The sequence below is a fragment of the Nyctibius grandis genome, chromosome 20, assembly GCF_013368605.1.
Source record: "Nyctibius grandis isolate bNycGra1 chromosome 20, bNycGra1.pri, whole genome shotgun sequence".
In the NCBI taxonomy this organism is placed as follows: Eukaryota; Metazoa; Chordata; class Aves; order Nyctibiiformes; family Nyctibiidae; genus Nyctibius; species Nyctibius grandis.
This window is the reverse complement of record NC_090677.1, coordinates 4,659,480-4,673,113: the sequence shown is the minus strand read 5'-3', so window position 1 is coordinate 4,673,113 and position 13,634 is coordinate 4,659,480. Positions and strand designations below refer to the sequence as shown.

The following is a 13,634-nucleotide window of genomic DNA, read 5'->3' as shown; positions in this document are numbered from 1 at the left end:
TGCTCCACTAGGCAGCGCACAGGGATATCTGATGCCATTCTCTCCTTGCTGCTTTCCTTCTGTTGTTTGATTTATTTCCTCGTCCTGGACGTGTCTTCTGCTTCCTTCAAAACTCAGTGGTTGCTGCTTAGCTCCCAGCCTTCACCAAGGATTTCTGAGGAAGCTTCATGCTTTTCCCGGAGCCAAAAAATGACTCATCCAGTTCTTCAGTGTTTCCGACGGTGTCTAGAGCCGGAGATCCTGCGGCGTTATCAAGCCCATCGTTAGCAGTGTGAGGTTATTTCCTACACAGCACACTCTAGCGTTGGGTCCCTTGTGTGGTTACCTATTTAATTGCTCCATATCGTCGTCACTGAAATTTTCCTGGTCTCTGTCCTGAATCATGTGTTTTGGTAAGTTAAGAAGCAAGGTGTGTTTTAAGGGTGGATTTGTGTACAAAGAGAGGAAGGGGAAAAGGAGGGTGCAGCCTTGGGTGACCAAGCTGACTGCTGGTGAAGGAGAGAAACTGCTTTATTGTGGAGAGTGGGCTGGGAAGGTGGGAGCTGAAAGCATCAAGGGTGGTGGTTTGAAGTACAAGATACCTGGGAAAGCCGGAGATGATGGAAGCGTGGTTAAAACGGGTGGTTTAAGTGGAACAGGGAGAGTATTTGGGGATACCAGGGAGCAGTTCTTCTTCAGCGAGGAAATCTGTGGGCTGTACTGAGTTTTCAAGCGTCCTCAGTGTCCTCTCTGTCATACGCGGTGTTTGAGGGGGGAGTTTAGCTGACAGCCACGGACTAAATGTGTGACTTTGTTTAATAAATGATTGATTCAAATACTGTTGACCCTTTGCATTCCCTCAGATCTGAGGAAATTAACTCTTCGCTTCACAGGCCCGTGGTGACCGGAGAGAAGGATGATGCTGATTAGGAGGTGGCTGGAGAAGAGGGACGCAGCGGGTCTCTGCTCAGCTGCCTTCCAGGCACCTGAGATGATGGGGACACCGTGACGGGGGGGTGAATTTGCTCCTCAGCATGAGGCTTGGCTCTTCTCAGTGTGCCGTGCTCATGTCCTGTTAGTAGATGGGTTTATGAATGGGTTTGTAGTGTGCACAAGGTGGTTTGTGTGCTCACGAGTAGCTGGTTTTATCCCGAGCTGCTGACCCCGCAGGGGTGTGCTCTGTCCTGCTTGGTCCATCCCCACGAGCTGGGTCTGGAGGGGATGTGGTGCAGCGTTAGTGACCCTGCGGCTCATCTCCTGCCCGTGCCCCACACACAGCACTGACACAGCTGCCAGCGTTTTCTTTTTAAATACGCACGTCCCCCTGCCTACAAGCAGAACAACTGCAAGCGTGTGGAGGGCTACCCTCAAAATGTTGTCCTGGACTGACTTTTGGATTTGGCTGTAGGGGCAAACCACTGTGGCCACACTGGTGAAGGTCGTCTGGGCTTTTCCAGACAGCTGGTATGAAAGCTGATTTTGAAATGGGTGAAGAACACTGATCTAATGCAATCCCTGCCCTCCTGGCAGGAGCAGCCACAGCTGGACCACTCCTTGCAGGTGCATCCTTAACCTGCTCTTAAAAATGCTCCTTCCTGCTGTTTAAGAGACCGAGGCAGCTCTGCAAAAGCCCAGAACTATTATGGATTTTTTTTTTTTTGCGTGCATGTAATTTTAAAGTACCCTGATGGTGGGCTGAGGGCCTGGCTGGAGCATCGTGCATCGTGTGTGCTGTGTGATGATGTCACCCAATAAAACCCTTTAATTAGCACAGTTAGGGAGGAGAAATGCCGCACAGCTCTCCCTCTGGTGGTGTGGGCACGCCGGATCGCAGGGCACTAATTAAATCTCCGCTCACCGCGAATTAAATCTCCGCTCAGCGCATCTGTACAGCACCGGGGTTCCTCCGGCCACCCTGTCCCCTGCCCTGCTTCCAGAAGCCCCTCGTGCGGGCACAGCTCCCACGGGCTTTGTCCCCCCTGAAGCTGGAAATCCCTTATTAGCCCCGAACCTCTGCAGCAATTAGCATCTGTTCAGAGGCAGAGAGGGGCACTCGGGATACGGCTGCTGGTTACAACCGGACCTGGAAAACCAGCCTTGGAGGTGGGATGAGCTGATTTCCTCCTGATGAGGAAAAAAAATTGGCATTTAAGATCTAAAAAGCATTCAGCTAAAAGTTGTTTTGCAGATTTGTGTTCCTAAGGCCCTTGTCTTCCTCGCTAGGACTTCCCAGTGCCTGTGACTTTTCTGCACAAGCCGATTATTGAAAGGTGCTTGTGTGGGTTCAGGAGTTGCTTTTTGGTAAGAAATAATCTGGTGGGTGTTCAGCCGCAGAGCGCGGGTGCTCCTGCTCCCCGGGACCCTCTGGGCTCCGCTGGGCCAGGGAGACCAGCTCGAGCCCGAGCACATCGGTGGCACGTGAAGCTGCTTTGGGTTTGCATCCTTGTTTGATGCCTGCACCTTTCTGGGGAGAGGGGAGAGAGGGCGGCATCTTCATCTGCGGCTGCGAGAGCAACGCTGCTGTTTAACTTGTGAAAATTATGTTCAGTCCATCAAGCTCCTTAAAACTGACTCAGCCCCAGTCTGTTTTCGCACTTGGGATGGGAGTGCTGTCCTCATTTGGGTTCGGCTCCTGGCCTGAAGTCTCTCTCTGCAGCTATAAGGGCTGAAATTTTGCCTCGCAGAGGTGATAAGAGCCCTTGACAAAGGCAGCTGTGAAATCCCCCAGGAAAGTGGGTGTCCTGCCCGTTTCGTTGAAGGAGGTACTTTTTCTTCCGCAGAAAGTTGTTTTCCTGATGGAAGAGGTGGAGGTAGGTGAAAGCTGCTGTCCTGGAGAGGAGAGAAGAGGAGCTGATCCGCCTGGGACACACACAACAGCAGAAAGCCATCTCGTGCTTCTGGGCATTGGGTACCGGTTTGCAGGTCACAGCCTGTCCCGGTGCTCAGCCCTCCCTGGAGATCTCTTGTGGGTCAGTGCCAAGGGCCAGGCTGTCACTGCCGGTGGCAGGTTTTGGGGATGGGGAGGCTTTGCCTGGGGAAGCACAGGAGCTTCCGGCACCGGCTGAGCATTGCTCGCTGCAGCGCTCCCGGGATGCTCAGTGACCCCGCAGTGGGAACCGCGCAGGGCTGATCCCTCGGCCGGAGCAAAGCAGAGCAGCACCGTCTCTTCCTTCTTGTTGAGGTGTTGGAGCGAGTCCAGAGGAGGGTGACCAAGCTGGGGAAGGGTCTGGAGGGTCTGACCTATGAGGAACAGCTGAGGGAGCTGGGGGTGTTTAGCCTGGAGAAGAGGAGGCTCAGAGGTGACCTTATTGCAGTCTACAACTACCTGAAGGGAGGTTGTAGTGGGGTGGGAGTCGGCCCCAGGCAACTAGCGATAGGACAAGAGGACGTAGTCTCAAGCTTCACCAGGGGAGGTTCAGGTAAGACATTAGGAAGAGTTTCTTCTCAGCAAGGGTCATCAGACATTGGAAGGGGCTGCCCAGGGAGGTGGTGGAGTCACCATCTCTGGAGGGGTTTAAGAAAAGCCTGGACATGGCACTTAGTGCCCTGGTCTAGTTGACGTGGTGGTGTCAGGGCAATGGTTGGACTCGATGATCCCTGAGGTCTCTTCCAACCTGATTGATTGATTGATTCCTGCTTGAGGCTACAGCTTGCAGGGTTAAAATACGTCTAACAACGCCATGGGGAGTTTGGAGGGTGCTGGGCCAACCTGCTGGCTGAAGGGCAAGAGCCAGGGGGAGCACGGGCTGGGGCTGCGTGGGTGGATGTGGGTGGCAGACGCCTGAGCGAGGAAGGAGCTCTTTGGGAGGTCCCCGGAGCTATGTGCACACTCTGGCAACGTGGTTGAGCTGCTGGAGAATATTGGCTCATGGAGAATTTTGTGTGCAGGTCTTTGAACTTTCTGGTTTGTTTTTTTTTTTTTCCAAATGTAACTGGGTTTTGCTGACCAGGGGAGCTCCCCCTCCTCATATTTCCCAGCGCAGATGTCGGGCACTCACTGGTCCCACGCAGCACGCTCTGTTGCTGGGATGGGTAAGTGTGAATTCAAAGGGCTTTGTGCCAGTGCTGGGAGAGGTGCCTGCGGCAGAGGAGTCATGCAAGCAGTGCCCGAAGCCTGGCTGCAGTCTGCGGTGAGCTGGGGAACACGGTCCTCTGGGGGAACGGCCAAGTCCGTGGTGGGAGGGGAGAAGATGCAGGTAAGGAAGGTAAGCAGGAGCTCTGAAAGCCTCGACCTTTCTGATCACAAGAGTAGGGAGCCTGCAGCGAGGTGTCCCTGAACCCGAGGCCTTTGCTGCTGGTGCTCGCCGTGAGTTTGGCAGCCATCACGCTGGAATTGGGCATGTGTAATGCTGCCGTCGGGATGTGCCTTTGCCTCCCTTGGGTCTTCTCCTTGCCCTTCTCTCCGTGCTGAGGGGCTGTGCAGCTGCAAGCCCTCCTGGCTCATCTCAGCGCACCTAAGATGACTGTGATGATTTTCAGTCCCCTGGCTTCCCCCAGCGTCGGACGTGTCCCAGGCTTGATGTAGCTTTGCTGGCTCACTGTCCTTGTAAGATGGCATCACTAAACACTGCCCTGCACAGGGCTGCTGCTGCCAATGGTGCTCACAGCCCTCCCCGGGTCCCCCTCCCTGTGCGTGGGGCTGGGAGACGCGCGGGTGCAGCTTTGGGAAGAATCCTGTCCCAGCAAAGGGGACAGACACTGGTGCTGTGCCCCTGCTCGCCTGAGCTGAGACCGTGGCTCAGGTAGAAACAGTCCATGCCCTGATCATCCCCAGCTTCCCGGCATTTGGTGCCTCCTAAAATAGTGTCCATCCCCCAGGAAAGGGAGGTCCAAGCCCCCCAAAACAGCTCCGTCTCTGGGCTTAGTTCAGTTTGCAGCCAGCTGTTAGCTTATTTCCATACAAAATGTATTTGTGCCACCCAAAGTGTCTGATCCACCTGAGGAAAGGAGCTTTGTCAGAAATACCCTCTGTCTCAGTGGGGGGGGGGTTTCGGGGGGTCATCCCACAGCCCCCCCTCCCAGCAGCGGGGACAAAGGGACTGGGACGGATGGGATGCAGCTTTTGAGCATCCCATTGCCCAGCAGTGGAAGGAGAGGCCGTCAGCACCCAGGGGGTGGCTGAAGCACCCCTGCCACACCTTGCCCTGCCTTCCCAACCCCAGTGCCCTGCGAATGGGGCAGGATGAGACCCTGCCGCCCCCAGCCCGGCGGCAGCAGCGGCAGCACGCCAGCCCCCGCCCCGATTATTGTTGGGTGTCGAAAAAGACATTGAAAAGCAAAGAGGAGAGCTGTGAAGAGGGTCACTTTAGTGGCTCTTTCTCTATTTTTTTTTTCCCCCACCCGAGAAGGAAGTTAGAAAAGCAGAGCCCTCAAAGCCGCATTGAAAGGGTGACAGAGACGGGATAATGCGTAAGACGGAGGGAAGGAATCTCAGAGCACTCGCCACGGTGTTTTAATGATCTGTTAACAATTGCCCCTTTCAGGGGAGAACATATGGTAGATGGTTTGCTTTAAAAAAAAAAAAAAAAAGGACAAAAAAGAAAAAAGAAATTACTTCAGAAACTTAAATGATGGTGGAAAACGGTGGGGATTGCGGTGAAGAGCTGGGGGAGGGAGGCGTAGCCCCTGGGACAAGGGGATGTCAGATGGGGAGAGGATGTCAGATGATGAGTCTCTGAGCACGGGGGCTTTGCTGGAGCCTGAGACCCCCGAAAGGTGCTGGTACCCGGGGGTGGCTGGGGCAGGGCACCCGAAGGAGCCATAGTAGGTTTGAAGAAATGTGGTAGTGAAGGAAACTGATAAGGGAGCTGATAAACCCCAGGAAGCTGCTGGGACCCCCAGACATGTGCATTAATGTAGGGGCTGGCAGCCCTGTGCCCGCCACGTCCCCTGTGGAACATGGGACGGGACCCAGCTCAGACCGTCGTGTGGCTTTGAAGGACTCAGGAGTGCTTCGAGGGGCGGCTGGGGGTGGTCTCCGTCCCTTGAGGGGTTTTGTGGGTGAGAGCCCCATCCCTGCGGGCTGCCCTTTGGGCTGGAGCATCCCCCCTGGCTTGGACACGGCCGGTGCTCCCCTCCCTGCAACTGGGGGCTGGCGTGGCCACGCAAATGACTCAAACTCTCTGGATGCACCCAGGTGGGTGCGTGTGCTGAGGTTTCCCTGTGTTACCTGCCAAGGGATCGCTGCCTTCCTCCCACTGTTGGTGTGAGGGTCCCTAAAATCCTATTGCCAGGGACGGATACAGGCTGGTGGTAACTTGTCGTGCAGAGCTGAAATTCTGCGTTACGATTGCACAGTGTTTTTTGTGAAAATGTCCAGATTTTTTTTCCCTTTTTGTTGCAAGTACATCATTTCTCGTTGAGATACAGAAGTCAGGCTTGGCCACTCACCTTCCCAGAGGTCCCAGTGTGGGCTGGCAGGAGGGGCTGTGCCTATGGGCTCCCCTGGTTCATTTTACACCGCATCTCGGGGAAGAAAATGGTCCCTCCTGGATATAACCTTGTCTTCTCCTCAGCACTGTAGTAGTGCAGGGCAGGAGAAGGCTCCAATTCAAAGGTCAGGGTCTGAGCAGATGGACCCCAGTGCTGGATGAAGGGTTGGGAGAGGGGTGCCAGCATGGGGAGCTGGGGTGGGGTGTGTGCAGATGGGCAGGGATAGCTGGGGGAAGCTGGGATGGGTCGCTGGGGCTGCCTGGGGGGGGGAGACCAGTGCAAGATGTGCTTGGAGAGGGGCACAAAGGTGTGGGGATGGCAGCGAGGGGATGGCAAGGCTGGGACAGAGGAAGGTGGGTGAGGAGGGATGCTGCTTCTTGAGACTGGAAGGAGGGAGCTGGTACAGGCATGGCCAGGGAGGGGATGGGGTCATGTGTTGGGGGTACGGGCAAGTGAGCTTGGCAACTGGTGTTGCTTGGGTTGGTGTGGGGGCTGTGACTGCATTGAACCCCCTGGGGCGGCTGGTACCAGAACTGTCATCGCAGCACTGCAGGCTGCCAGATGTGTACGGCACAGCTGGGAACGGTGCTGGGAGGAGCGTGAGCTGGTCCTGGGCAGATCGCGGGGCCAGCGGGCAAAATATCCACGCCATGCCTTTGTGGGTTACATCCCTCCTGCCAGCAGAGGTCTGGCTTGAGGAGTGACACCAGCATCGTGCTGGGCCCATCACCCAGCAGTGGCAGAGATGTGGCGGCAGCATCAGTTTGCAAAGGAAGGGTCAAAGCCCCCACGTCTCAGCCTGTCTCATTTTGTGGGCTTCGATGAAGCTCTGGAGAGAGTGCGTGTGTCCCTCAGGACACCTCTGCCCTTGTTTCCAGGCCAGTCGGGGAATTTCCTTCCAGACTCCTGGCTTTTAGCAATTTTTTCACTTCTCCAAAGGCAGCTCCTGGTCCCTTGTGGTATGTTCAAAGTTTGACCAGTGAAGCCTCTAAATCGGAGAGGAAAGCACAGCTTTAATTATTTTTGGAGGTCGGGAAGCACCGTCTGTCTGTTTGATGGGCAGCTGGGGGGTGAGGAGTTTCAGAGCGAGCCAATATGACCAGTCCGCACCGCTTATAACCTCACCACGCATCAAAATGCCAGGAGTTAGATTTTTTTTACCCTTGCAGGAGAGAAAAGCCACTCAGGAAGATGGCAGTCTGAGATCAACATACCCATGGCCCATGACTATTTATTGATGGCCAAAGGAGGGGTGATGCAAATGAATACTGGAGCCTCAAGCCTGTGTTGTCCATTTGGTAGCTGAAGACAATCACTGCCAGCTGATGAAGTCCAAGGGCTGGAGACATCCTGCCATGAAAGCTTCCTCCTGTTGAACTGTAGCTGTGGAGATAGTAAATTTCTAACTACAGTTATTCTTTGAGATTTCCATCCAGGCAGTTACACAAGTTTCATTCAATCATCAGAGGAATGTTGCGGTGGTGGTGGCTTCTGCGAGATCTTGCCAGAAACTTGCTGTAAAGCTTAAAGCACTTGGAAAACTTGAATGAGAGAGTGTGCTGGATGTGTAACCCACCCTGCCTGCCCAGGCTGTCATCAGGGTAGAGCAGAAACCCTCTTTGTGGCAGGTGAAACAAACTGGGGCAAGGAACCACTTGCCACAAGCGGAGAGGGGAACAAGCCTGGCAGAACTGGGAATGGTGGGAGGTGACCGGCTCCCAGAGAGGTGAGGACCATCTTTCCTTCCCTGGGCAGATACTCGCATGGTGGGGTGAATAAGGTAACAGGTTTCACAGCAGCCACCTGTAGGCATCACAGCCCAGTATCTGACCGGCCCTTTTGTACTTGGTGTTTGTTCCCTGCCTTTCCTTTCCTTTCTTCTCTCCTATCCAGAGATAATCCAGGTTTTTGCTATGCTCAAGATTGTTGCATTCTAACCCAAAATACGTTTCAGTGTCAGAAGAGCTGTCTGCTCTTGCAGCCTTACGAAGCCATCTCCTGTCAGGCTGTGCTTTAAGGGCACAAACATGGAGAGAGGTTTATTGTAGAGCAGGGTTGCACACTGGAAACTCCTGAGTTTTATTTCCCCATGCACCATCAGGGCTTCTCCTCTTCTGGTGCAGTGACAGCATCCCTCACCACAGGGCTCTGTCGGGTTATTCCTGCACCTGAGTAGCCTCAGCCCCCAGCCCTTGTAAGTCGGACTGGGTGAGGTACAGAGCCCGGCTCCCGGTGGGGCTGGAGGAAAAATCCGTCAGCTCGGGCATGGCTCAGACTTTGGAGGCAGATTTCTGCAGCACAGAGGGGGCGAGGGCTGCCGGGTGGGTTTGGAGGGATCGGTGTTGGCAGCTGGTGGGATTGGTGCTAGTGCTGTCCATGGTAGGAAGGGCTCCAGCCTCAGGGAGATGTTACTCCTTGCACAACCTCGTCTGCCTTGAGTAGAGCTCACTGTGCCTTCGCAGGGAGGGACACAGGGGGGGGACATCCTTTCCAGCAGCCCTGGCCCAGACCGGAGAGACCTGTTGCTAGCCAAGCCCTCGGTGCGTGCGCCCGTTGCTCTGGACTCTTCCTCTTGTGCCAGACCCCGGGCACAAAAGGTGGGAAGATTTACGGTGCCGAGATGGGCTCTACCGTCCTTTTCCCTTTTCCCTTTTCCCTTTGCCGCTCTGCCCTTTCCCGGCCCCGGGGGGCCGCTTGCTCAGCGCTCGCCGAGTAATTAATGATTTCCCGGGGAGGCTCCTTTCGCCCCGGCGGGCAGCCCCGGCCACCTTCCCCCGGGGCCGCGGCGGGGTGCTCCCGCAGCGGGGTGTCCCCACGGCGGGGTGTCCCCGCGGCGCTGCGCTTTCCCTGCCCGGGGCCGCGGCGCTGCGCCCGGCCGTGCGCCCCGTCGGGCGGCTCCAAGGGGACGCGCTCCCGGCTCTCCTTTCTTCTCCTATTTAAAAAAAAAATATTTTCCTTTTTGCGCCCCTTCTCCTCTCCCTCTTGTCGGAAAAGGAGAGGGGAGGGGGAGGAAGGGAGAAATATTGTTTGGATTCACAAAGGGGGGCATCTGGTGCACCTTGCGCCTGGCATCTGTGCTCCTTGTGTCCCGAGCAGCGCGCTCGCACCGGGGCGAGGGGCAGGAGGGGCAGCCGTGCATCTGTTGGGCGCCACAATAAAGTCACAAAACAGAGGCGCGGAGCCGGCCCAGCCGCTCTTGCCCTCTCAAAAGAGGGGGACGCGGGGCCGAGGCTCCCAGGTATTATACGCCGGGTAGGTAGGGCCGGGGCCAGCAGCTGCTCCCGCTCTGAAGGGCTGCGCTCCGCCGAGCCGCTCGACATATGGCACGGCAAATCACGGTACCTCCTGAGCAGCCCCGGCTGGGGGGGAGCGGGGGAAGGAGGGAAGGGGCGGCCCCGCCGCAGGTACCCCCGCCGTGCGCCACTCGCTGCCGCCGCGGCCCCGCGGGGAGGAGGCGCGGGCGCGCACCGGCGGCCCCCGGGGCGGGCGGAGGGCGCGGAGTGGCCGGTGCCCCCCCGGTCCTGGGGGAGAGGGGTCGGGAGCGGGCCCGGCTTTAGCTGCCCTCCCTTCTCCCGAGCAAACAGCCCCCGGCGGGCAGGCGGGCTGCGGCCGAGCCCGGCTCGCAAAACGGCCCCGACGCCTGGCAGGCGAGAGATGCGCCGGGGCTGGGCTGGTTACCATATGTTTTCAATAAAATAAGACAAATAGGGCCGGGAGATAGGGCTTGCAGTAAACCTGTTATAAAGCAGCACGAACTAGGCCAATGTAAACGGCAGAAGGGCCCCTCCTGGAAGGGCCGTTGGGTGCCAGCTCCGTGCCGGGGCCGCCCGGCCAGGTGTGAGCGGGAGCCCGCCGCGGTGCCCCCGGAGATTTTTATTTTATCACGTTTGTGGTATATATGGTGCTTGTTATGCTAACTATGAGTAAACATACCCGGCCGGGCTTTGTGGGGACGGGAGGGAGTTATCGGAAAGCGGCGGTGGGAAGGTGATGTAACAATAACGTTGTCTTGTTTGCCAGCAGGTGATGTCTGCCCCCAGCCCCATGATTAATGCTTCCCAAAGCACTCCACTTTACAATCTCTTGTAATTATTTATTAAACGAAATCTATTTATTATTATTTTAGCAAACAGCGGTACCAGGTGGGGCTTTCTTTTCCTCTTCAGCTTTTGTTTGAAGGACGTTTGAAGTGGGCAGTCTGAGGCTTGGAAACTCGCTTGCCAGATTTTTTTTGTCATCCAATTGCACAGGCACAAAAAAAAACAGCAACAAAAAAAAAAAAGCCCCGCCGGGCCCTTCCTATTCATCCTCCCCTGCCCTCCGAGCCGCCCCTCGAGAAGGGGCACCCGAGCCGCCGCCGTGGCCGGCCCCCCTCGGCCCCGCTCCCCCGCCCTCCGAGCGCCGCCGCCGCGGGGGAGCGCGGCTGCCCGCCCGCCGCGCCGCGCTCCTGGAGAGGCAGCGCGCACCGCCCCGCACCGCCCCGCACCGCCCCGACCGCGGCCGCCCCCGGGGCTGGGGACCGGGCCGGGCCGCGGGAGCTGCCCCCTGGCCCGCCGCGGGTCGGGCGGGCCGGTCCGAGCGCTCCCGGCACCGGTATCCCCGGCCGGGATCCGCTGCGCCGCTTTGGTGAAGGAGCGGGGGGCTCCCGCCCCGCCGGGGCTGCGCCCTCCCGGCGGCCCTGCCCGCACCCCCGGGGGCGCCGCGCCGTGCAAGGGGGGCCCGGCCCCACCGCCCCCGGCTCCCCGCCCTCCGCTGAGGAAAGGGGCCCCGGGACCGGGCCGGTCCCCGCCACCCGCTGCAGCCGGTGCGCAAAAGTCCCCGGCACGTTTTGCGCACCGAGCCCCGGCGGCGGAGCCGTCCTCCCCGGGCCCAGCGCCGGGCTGGCGGGGCGGGGGTGGCGGGGGGCTGCGGAGGGGCCCTTCCCCTCCCAGGACCCAGCCCCCGTTTCCCCGGGGGGAGCAAAGACACAGAGCGGGAGGCAGGAGAACGGTGTGTCCCCCCCTCCCGGTGCCGGCGCTCGCCGTCCGCAGGGCAGCGCCCTCATCTCGCCAGTCGGTTGACCGGGGGGCGCGGGGCCGTCCCCGGCGCTGCGAGGGCGAGGAAAGGGGCCGAGGGAGGTGGCGGGGTCTCCTCGCTCCCCCCCAGAGGCGGAGGGGGGGGGTTCCGGGAGAGCCCCGCAGCGCCGGGGCGGCGGGAGGTGGTTGTGGCTCTGCCAAGGGGAGCGGAGCTGGAGCGGGGTCGGGGGGATCCCCCAGGGCTGGCACCGGGGGGTCCCCGCCTGGCCCGACGGTGCGTCCCCGGGCACCCCGGGGCGCGGGGGCCGGCGCTGCCCCGCTTATGCGCAGCCGGGTCCTCAGGGCCCCCCCGTCACCGCCGGGGCCTTCGGGGCCGCCCGTGCCGACCCCCGTCGCAGCCCCCCGCGGAGCCCCGGCGTGCGCGGCCGCCGCGGCCGAAGTGCAGCTCCCCCGGCTCGGCCCGGGGGTCCCGTCCCGGGGGAGGGCCGGCGGGGGCCGGGCCGGGGAGAGAGGGGGCGGGCGGGGGCGGGGGGTCCCGGTGCGGCGTGGGAGCCGGCGGGGTCTCGCGTGGCGGGGCCGGGGGGGCGGGCGGGGCCGGGCCCGGCACGCTCCCGCCGGGCTGATAAGATAAAAGCGTGCCAAGGGGGGGCGGGGGGGGCGCACACGCCGCCCGGCCGGGAAATCCCCATTGTCTGCCGGCCCTATATATATAGGGGCTTTAACGGCAGTCGTGTGCCGGCCGCGCAACCCTTCCTGCCCGCACTCGAGGGAAAGCGGGGAGGGGGGAGCGGCGGGGGGCGCGGAGCCAGAGCCGCCCGCCTGCCCCGCAGCCTCGCCGGGGCTCAGCAGGTAGAGCGGCGGGGGAGAGGGCTCCCCCGGGCCGGCCCCCGCGCCGCTCCCCGCCGCCTAACGCGGGCTTGGCTTTGCAGGATGGCCCCGCAGAGCGACCGCTCGCCGGGCGAAGGGCAGCCCTATTTCGGCGGCGCCGAGGACACCCCCTCCGCGGCCGGCGGCGGCTCCGCGGGCAGCCGGGGCTCCTCGCCGTCCCGCACCGCCCTGGCGCCGCGGGAGGCGGCGGCCCGCAGGAAGGGGAAGGCGCGGCGGGGCCGCGGCAAGGCGCGGAGCGAGGGGCTGCTCAGCAAGCAGAAGAGGAGCCGGCGCATGAAGGCCAACGACCGGGAGAGGAACCGCATGCACCACCTCAACTCCGCCCTGGACGCGCTCCGCAGCGTCCTGCCCACCTTCCCCGACGACGCCAAGCTCACCAAGATCGAGACGCTCCGCTTCGCCCACAACTACATCTGGGCGCTCACCCAGAGCCTCCGCCTGGCCGAGCAGGGCCTGCCCGAGCCCCCCCCGCCGCCGCCCCCCGCCGCCGCCGCCACCGCCGCCTCCCCCGGGCCCTGGGACTCGCCCTGCCCCGCTGCCCCGCCGCCCGCCGCCCTGCGCCGCGGCCCCGCCGCCTTCCCCGCCTTCCTCTGAGCCCGCCGCCCGGCTGCTTGCCCCCCGCTTTTGGCCTTCAAACGGCCGGTGGAGCGGAGGGGTCGGGGTCCCCGCGCTGCGCGCCGGGGGGGCGGCGGGCGCCCCGCTCCCCCCCGCCCCGTCCCGCTTGGCTGAAGCGCAGCGGGAGCGGGCGGACAAAAACAAATCACGGTTTTGTACTCGGAAACGGTAAATTATATTAATTTGTCGCTATCGGTATTTATTGATTATATTTCGTAACAAATATATATTTTGTATATAAGAGTATTCTTGGCAGCAGTGGTCCGGCTGTTTGTACCGGCGAGGGGAGCCGCAGCTGTATTTTGGGTTTTGGGAAGAAGAAGAGGAGGAGGAGAATAAAGAGTGTCGCGGTCAGACCTGTGCAACACTGTGGGTTTTTTCCACCGAGGGCTCTCCGGGGGTTTCAAAATCGCGCGCAGCCCAGGGAGGGCAGCGCCGGCGCTGCGGGGACTTGCGTGGAGCCCCGGGCGGTGTGCCCGGTGCGGGGATGGTGTCCCCGGCGCGGGTGCACTCCCTGCGCGGGGAGGAGCGGCGATAGAGAGCGGCGCAGCGGGATCCTGCGCCTGTGCGCACGCCGGTATGTGCCCGTCGGGGCCCACGGCCGCATTTAAAACCGATCTCTCTTTGCAGACGCCCTTTCCCCGCAGGGCTGCGGCCGGCCCGGGTGACACCCCGTCCCTCCGGGCAGCAGCCCCGCTCGGCCCC

The 13,634-nt window shown here is 60.5% G+C and overlaps 1 protein-coding gene across 1 annotated transcript; it reads left to right on the top strand.

Moving 5' to 3' along the window:
* The first annotated feature begins 12,356 nt into the window (after nt 1–12,356).
* NEUROG3 (neurogenin 3) lies at nt 12,357–12,908 on the top strand. Its single transcript, XM_068416713.1, has one exon. The coding sequence runs from the start codon at nt 12,357–12,359 to the stop codon at nt 12,906–12,908; it is 552 nt and encodes a 183-aa protein (XP_068272814.1).
* Nucleotides 12,909–13,634: the final 726 nt, after the last annotated feature.